At 51.6% G+C, this 8167-nt stretch overlaps 1 protein-coding gene across 2 annotated transcripts; it reads right to left on the minus strand.

Moving 5' to 3' along the window:
• Positions 1-2829: 2829 nt before the first annotated feature.
• LOC101568642 (cone-rod homeobox protein) lies at positions 2830-7751 on the minus strand. Of its 2 annotated transcripts, XM_004644262.1 has the most exons (4): positions 7741-7751; positions 7178-7302; positions 4944-5095; positions 2833-3483 (listed from the first exon to the last, which is right to left on the minus strand). In XM_004644262.1, exons 2-4 carry the CDS (start codon positions 7275-7277, stop codon positions 2833-2835), a joined length of 903 nt encoding a protein of 300 aa, XP_004644319.1. In that variant the 5' UTR covers positions 7278-7302; positions 7741-7751. The 2 variants fall into 2 exon arrangements, with proteins under 2 accessions (XP_012373080.1, XP_004644319.1); XM_012517626.1 differs by lacking the exon at positions 7741-7751 and having other exon boundaries at positions 2830-3483; positions 7178-7304.
• Positions 7752-8167: the final 416 nt, after the last annotated feature.

An 8167-nucleotide genomic window follows, 5' to 3' on the forward strand; every position in this document is an offset into this window, starting at 1 on the left:
TACAGCAAGATCTTATCTCAAAAATAAAAAGAAACTTTAAAAAGCTGGAGTGGAGAGGACAGAGGCAAGGAAACTGTGAATCCCAACACCCAATTCCTCCCTTCCCAGCCAGGGGGCCCTTGGCAGTTCCCCTGCCCTCACTCTTCAATTTGCCCATCAGTGAAGCAGGGTTGGTAAGAATAGCAATGCGGTGCATGGCTGTGAGAACGAAGGGACAGGACTGGCTTAGCTCTGCATAGGCTGGGTACCCACTCAGTGGTTTGGTTTGGTTTGGTTTTTTATCCTTTGGAGATAGGGTCTCACTATGAAGTTCAAGCTGACCTTGAGCTCACTTTGTACCCCAAGCCAGTCTCGACCTCCCAACGATCTTGCTGCATCAGCCTCCCTAGTTCTGGACTTACAGGTATGCACCACCATGCCCAGAAATTTTGTCTTTTCTTTGTATTTGGGTATGGTTTGGTTTTTTGGACTAGGGGTTGAACCCAGGGCTTTTAAACTCAACTACATCCCCAGTCCCTTTTCTTTTTTATTCTGAGACAGTCTCTCTAAGTCACTACACTGCCCATACTGGGTTTGAACTTCTGATCCTCCTGCCCTAGCCTCTCAGAGTAGCTAGGATGATAGATGTGCCCCAGATTTCGTGTTTCTTCTAAATGGGCTTTAGAAGGAAGTGAGAGAAGTCACAGGACTCCCGGGACAGAGCAACTCTTGTTTCTAGTACCACATCTGCCCCTCTAGGAAAAGAACAGAAAGAAAATATCACACAGATTTTTCAGTGAGACTCAGCATTTTTAATCTATTTTACCGCGGGGGGCCAGGGACAGGCCCTGGATGCCATCGAGCAGCAAAAGAAAGTCGAGGCACTGTCGCAGACTGAGGGAGGCTGCTGGCCTCTTCCTTGGGTCCCCAGTCTTGCCAGCCCTCATGGCTTTAGGAAACAGGAGCTTTGGTGACCCCTGGACACCTGAGATGTCTGTGTCCAAGGAGTTCAGCTCAGGAAAAGGATCATGGGATCCCCGGTTGGGATTCAACCCTTTGCCCTGGGCAACTACGAGAAGGTCCTCCTGCCTCAGCCTCTCCAGTGCTAGGATTACAGGCACGCATTCCACCCTGGTTGTGTGTTGTCACGTTACGTTTTGCTCCTCTGCCCTACTTTCTGCCCCAGACTTGCCCGCTGCTGGGTTCCTGAGCCCAGCACCCAGCAGGACTCAGAGCCCTAAAAGATACACAAGTTGTGTGGTAAAAGGGGTTGCAGTAGCTTTGAGGACTCCAGTGAGCGGAAGGTGCCCCTTTGGGGGGTCTACACTGCAAGAGCCTCTCCTGCACTAGGGAGGGAAAAGTCCCGATTCTTGCCAGTTTTCTCTGCTTTCTCCTCCCACGGGATCCCGCACCAGCTCACACTGGCTTGTGAGCAAAGGCCCCTCAGATCCAGGTTCAGTGATCTCGGGTCAGTAGTGTGAGCTCAGCCAATGGAAACCGGCCGGCGCTGCAGCCACGACCTTCCTGTGAGCTGGCTGTGGACCACATATTTCCCTCCACACCGGGCCTTCCTGCCTTCGTCCGTTCACATCTTGACCTGGGAAACCCATGAACAAGAGGCTCTTGGCTTGCCCAACTCAAAAACAAAAGGAGAAGACAGCCAGAGGAGGCCAGAGCCAAAGCACCAAACTTCTGAGGTGTCAGAGTATCGCCACCCTGGCCGGGCTTGGTGGTACACATGTGAAAGCCCAGCACCCGGGAGGCTGAGACAGGAGGATCACCTCGAGTTCAAGGCCAGTCTGAACTACATAGTGAGACGCTGTCTCAGAAAAAAAGAGAGAGAAGTAAAAGAAAATTTTAATTATCTCTACCCTCCTTTAAATTCTCCCGGTGCTGAGTTCAAATTTGCAATTCCACAATCAAAGCTGAAAAGAAAATAAATCTATGAGAAGGAAAGTATCATTAAAAGACAGGGATTCTCCCAGATCCATCCCGCCTCCTGTATTTCAGACGAGAGGTGTGCCTGCCTGACTCTTTTCAATACAACTATATTTGGGGTACTCCATGCAACTACCCCAATTCCACCAATGCTTGGGTGAAATTTACCTTTAACAAATCCTAAAAAGGAAAAATTGTAGAGCTGGAACTGGCAATTCCTCTATCATAGATGCCCATTCCCGAAGTGCTAATGGGTGAATGAAGGATCAAGCATATTTAAAAAAGAACTAAGAAGGAAATATACATATAGCTCAGGTACATATGTACATTATCAAACAGCCCCCTAAACTTGTAACCAGGTAACCCTGAAATCTGTAAAATTTCAAACAATTTTTGTTTGAGACAAGGTCTAGCTACCTAGTTCAAGCTGGCCTTGAACTCTCAGCAATCCTCCTGCCTCAGCCTCCCAAGTGCTGGCATTTTAACCATGCACTACCATGCCCAGCTTCCGAATAAATGCTGACGTGCACCTATAGAATTGGCCTAAGATGGAAGCTCTCAAGTCACCGTTGGATTCTCTAGAAGGATCCTAACCCTGACTGCAGAAGCATCCACATGGGAAGGTAAAGAATGGAACTGTCCTGTTTGTTCAAGGGCACAGAGATTCTGACCTAGCCATTCAGTCAGTGGCAGGCTGCTTGTAGCAGATTCAAAGTCTGAGACTCAGGATCTGGGAACCCAGCTGGGTTGCATAGTGGCACTGGGCTGAGAGATTTGCTGAGCCCTGCATGGCCGAGAGAGGTGGAGCCCTGGCCCGGGGAGGACAGGGTGGGCTGTGTCAGGCTGAGCAGCACCTGGACCACCGCCAGAAGCCAGGCTGCCAGGAGGCCCGGAGAACGGTGGAGAGCGGGTCTTCTACAAGATCTGAAACTTCCAGGCACTCTGATCCTTGTAGTCCAGGGGGTCCATGGGGTTGTAGGTGAATTTCCAGGTGCCCGTGGGGTCCTTGAATTCCAAGCTGTCCACGGGGCTGTAGGCGCCATAGCTCTGGCCTGACAGGGACGTGGGGGACTGGGCCAGTGAGGGGCCCACCGATGGGCCAGACAAGGGACTGAGCGCTGGACCCCCCAGCTGGGGGACCATGGGGGAAAGGTAGGGGTCCAAGCCACTGAAATAAGAGCTTGGGGAGCCATAAGCTGAGGGCGAGGAACAGAAAGCCGAGGCAGGGGCATAGGTCATGGCATAGGGGGCTGAGCTCAGAGAGGGCCCCGAGGCCACCAGCCCAGCCCGCTGGGCCTCAGGCAAAGGGGACTCTGAGGCTGGACTCCAGATGGACACCGTGGCCACTGCCGTGGTGGGGGAGCCCGAGGGGCCCGGAAGAGGCGGGCTGTAGGAATCCGAGATGCCCAGAGGGTCGGGACACACATCTGCGGAGGGCCTTGGGGAGCCGCCCGCCTTCCTCTTGGCAGGACGGGCCTTGGCCTGCACCCCTGGAGGCTGCTGTTGCTGCTGCTTCTGCTGCTGCCGCTGCTGTCTGCACTTGGCCCTGCGGTTCTTGAACCAAACCTAGAACAGAGATCCCGGCAGTAAGCAGGAAAGAAGCCCAAAGGGAAGTGGTGCCATTGAAGGAGGTGCCTGAGTCACACGTGGCTGCTTTGCACCCAGCTGTGGCCACCTGTTCCTCTGCCCAACACGTATGCACCAGCACCAAGTCTGCACACCAGCACTCACCTACCTGTCATGCACACATAACATGCAATCACACATACACAGCCACACACTCACACACACACGCGTGGTTATCCACCCAGTCGCCCATATATCCACACACCCATCCTTCCAGGCACACATGCACACCTGTCACGCATACACACACACACACACACACACACACACACACAAGTATATTCATCCACTCATGCAATAGATACATACAAACATGGCTACATACATACACCTCTTCACCCATCATGTCTATATACATGCAATCACACTCATGCAGCCATACGTACAAACATATACATACATGTTATCCACCCAGCCACACAGGCATATGCACACACTCACCTGGTCTGCCAGTCACACACACAGACATGACGCCCATACATAGATACATTCGTCTACCCAGTCGTGTGTGTGTGCAGGGAAACACACACTCGTGCATATGTACATTCATCCGTCCTCCCAGCCACACACACAGGCACACAGAGTGCCATCCACACACACATTCATGCTCCCCCTGTCCCGTTGCCACCGACACTCATCGAAGACCCGGATGGAGCTCAGCGGTGGAGCACTTGGGCCAGCAAATGGGAGAAAGTAGGCTCCTTCTCCAGCACCACAAGAAGGAGGAAAAAGAGAAAACGTGCACACACGTGAGCACACACGTGAGCACACACGTGAGCACACACACACACACCTCTCCTTCCGCCTGCCCACCCATCCAGCTAACAAGCATCAGTGAACTGTCTTCTCTCTTCCACTGCAGAGCCACGTGGGCGTGTCACGACCGCGGAGCTGACATTTCAGGAGTTGCCATATGATAAGTTAACGTGGCAGAGCACTGCGGAGCATGCGCCAGGCCCTGGGTTCCATCCCCAGCATCACCAAAAAATAAATAAATAAATAAAATAGAGTAAAAGCCAAATTTATAATTTTCATTAAAAGTTCCAGCAAAGCAGACTTCACGGAGGTTTTTTGGTGGCTTGCTTGGTTGGTTTTGACGCAAGGTCTTGCTCTACAGCCCAGGCTCGTGGCAATCCTCTTGCCTCGGCCCCCAAGCTATGGGATTACAGGTTCATCCACCCTGTAATGCAACCACCATGCCTGCAAAAGCAGACTCTTAAAAGATAAAAATAAAATGCAATGATCAGTATGGGTCTGTGGTAGGCAGAGACTCTGGTTCCCGGATGCTGCATCCAAGCAGAGGAGACGCAGGGGTCCGAGTGCGCAGTGGGGAGACGGCGACACGGTGGGAGCGAGAGAGAACGCGAGGCCACTTTCCAACGCGCGGCCAGGGCACCCACCTGCACCCTGGACTCCGGCAGGTTGATCTTGAGCGCCACCTCCTCGCGCGCGTACACATCCGGGTACTGGGTCTTGGCGAACAGCGCCTCCAGCTCCTCCAGCTGGCTGCGGGTGAAGGTGGTCCGCTCGCGCCGCTGCTTCCGCGGGGCGCCTGGGCCAAGACAGGGACCTCAGGGGCTGCCCTGACACCGCCCCGCCACCCATTCTTCCTCTTCCCCCAGGGAAGTGGCTTTGTCCCTGTAAACAAGTGTGAGTCTCCTGCTCCTTGTAAAATGTCTTTTCCTTTTCTTCTCATTCGCTCATTTGATTGGTTGGTTGGTTGGTTGGTTGGTTGGTTGGTTGGTTGCCTGGGTTTTGTTCTGGTTTTTGAAACAGGATCTCACTATGTAGCACAGCCTGGCCTCAAACTCTCAGCCATCCTCCTGCCTCAGCCTCCCCAAGTACTGGGATTACAGCGTGTGCACCACCACACTTGGGTTCGCTCTCACTCTCTCCCACCCACCCTCCCTCCTTTCTTTCTTCCTTTCTTTCTTTCACAGTGGAGTCTTCTGATCTCATCTAGGCTCAAGCAATCCTCCTGCATCAGCCTGCCAAGTAGCTGGGACTATAGGCCCACAGCACTGCACTCAGCCCCACGTGTAAGATTTCTAATGTCGCATCAGACTTCTTCTACACTAAGACACTGTGGCTCAGAGATGACTGCTGATGCTCCATTTCTACCCTGTAGAAATGGCTAATGAGTACAGTCTCAATTAATGCAAAGGAGAGGAAAAAACAGAAGTAAAGCTTTCTAGCCTGGCATGGTGGTGCATGCCTGTAAGCACAGCACTCTGGAAGGCTGAGGCAGAATATTTTTAAAGTCAGACCCAACTTGAGCAATTTAGCAAATTAGCTCTTTTTCCACCCCACCCCCACCCTTCATCCCCAGATTTAACTCAGAGCCTTAGCACTGAGCTATAGCCCAGGCCATTTTTATTTGGAGATAGGGTTTCAACTTGTTCAGGGAGGGCTTGAACTGAATATCCTCCTGCCTCAGCCTCCCAAGTGCTAAGAGTACACAGGTGGACACCACCATGCCTAACTTGCTAACGTGATGACTCAGTAAGACTGTCAAAATGCTTTTATTTGTTTGAGCCAGGGTCTTGTTGTTTATGTCAGGCTGACCTTAAACTCACTATGTAGCCCAGGCTGGCCTCAAACTGGTGACGAACTCCCTGCCTCAGCCTCCCAAGTGCTACATTTATAGGCATGCACCATCGCTGGGCCTCAACATTCTCTTATAAAGGGCTGGGGGCTGGGGAGATAGCTCAGTAGAATAAGTGCTTGCCTGACAAGCGCAAGGGCCTAAATTCAATCCCCAGTTCCAGAAAAGAAAAAAAAAAAGGGCTGGGGATGTGGCTCAGTGCAAAAGCCATGGGTTAGATCCCCAGTATTAAAAAGAAGAGCTGGGGAGATAGCTCAGTAGAATAAACGCTTGCCTGGCAAGTGTAAGGGTAGAGAGAGAGAGAGAGAGAGAGAGAGAGAGAGAGAGAGAGAGAGGAATAGAGGGAGAGGAAGAAGGAGGAGAAGAAGAAAGGAGAAAATAAAGCTTTGCTAGCTGGGCATGGTGGCACATACTTCTAATCCAAGCACTTTGGGACGCTGAGGCAGGAAGATGACAAGTTTGAGTCAAGCCTGCCAATTTAGTGACTTAACAGCCTCTGTCTTAAAAAAAAAAAAAATTTTTTTTTAATTTTTCTAAATGTAAAGGGCTGGGGTTGTGGTTCAACGCTAAGGCTCTGAGTTCAATTCCTAGTGCCACAAAGAGCTGAGGTTCAGTAAGAGAAATTCCTCTTGGTTCACCTTCCAGATCGTACCCCACCTCCTCGACTCCAGAAGGAGGCCACCATCCTAAATTTCTAACACACACACACACACACACACACACACACACACACACACACCCCGATCTGACTATTTAGCCCAGGATGGGCTTGAACTCACAGAGATACTTCTGCCTCAGCCTGCCACGTGCAAGGATTGCAGGAGTGTGCCACCCCACCTAGTTAGTTCGGTCCCTGTGTTCGCTCACCCTGCTAAGGATGTATGGGAGTGTTTCACACTCAGAGGAATACAGGAGCTACCGTCTGGCCCCAGTGCCACCCTGTAAGGGTCTTCCCCTGAGGGGTAGGGACCCCAGAGGTCCCCTAGAGATGGGGCCAGCAGGGAGAGCAGGAAGGAGTATGGTACTCACTTGGGTAGGGCACAGCCTGATGCATCAGGTCCACACTGGGGCCACTCAGGGCCAAGGCGTTGACAGAATAGTGGGGCCCCGGGTTCATATACGCCATCATGATCCTCAGACACGTGGGGCCCGAGCTGAGGGCCTGCAAGAGAAGGGGGTGTCAGACACTCACCAGCTACTCACAGTTGGTGACACGCAGGCTGGCTCAGCTCTGGGTCTTGCCGTGTAGCAGTCCAGGGGCCGGGGAGATGGCTCAGTGGAATAAGTGCTTCCCTGGTAAGTGCAAGGGCATGAGTTCAATCCCTGGTTCCACAAAAAAAAAAAAAAAAAAATTAACGTGTAGCAATCCTTGTGGCAAACCTCCTGCTTCAACCTCCCAAGCGCTGAGATCACAGTCACACACTGCCCGCTGCTTAATGTTGTGTTTCATTACAAATGTAAAGCAGAATGTCGGAAGCCTTTACTCCAGCTCTATTGTGTAAAAGATCTGAGCCACCCTGGAGCAGATGTACAAACTGCAATCCAGGCATCTGGGGAGGCTGAAGCAGGAGGGTCAAAAGTTCAAGCCTAACCTGGGCAATTTTGTGACTTAGCTAGACTCTGTCTCAAAATAAAACATTTTTAAAAGGTCTTTCATCCCAGTGCTGGACAGGGATGGTTGGTCACTCTAAGGGACATAAACACTAAAATGACAAGAGGGTGGGTATGGCTCAGTCATAGAGCATCCACCTATTGCACATGAGGCCCTCAAATGAAGAAAACCAGCTTCGGTGAGCGATGACCCTCCAGGATTCATCCTGACCAGCTGTGCGGGACTACAGGGTAGCACAAACCAGAGCACAGTAGACGTGTTTGTTTGTCACAGTACAACCCCTGCTTTCCGTGTCCCCCACAACCTGCCCTTGGTGTATACCTCAGTCATCTGGTCACAAACTGGGAAAGACATAAGGTGCTTTAAATATAACATCCAAAGGGGCTGGCAGGTTAGCTCAGTTGTCT

This window comes from Octodon degus, unplaced genomic scaffold (assembly GCF_000260255.1).
Source record: "Octodon degus isolate 3935 unplaced genomic scaffold, OctDeg1.0 scaffold00197, whole genome shotgun sequence".
Taxonomy (NCBI): domain Eukaryota; kingdom Metazoa; phylum Chordata; class Mammalia; order Rodentia; family Octodontidae; genus Octodon; species Octodon degus.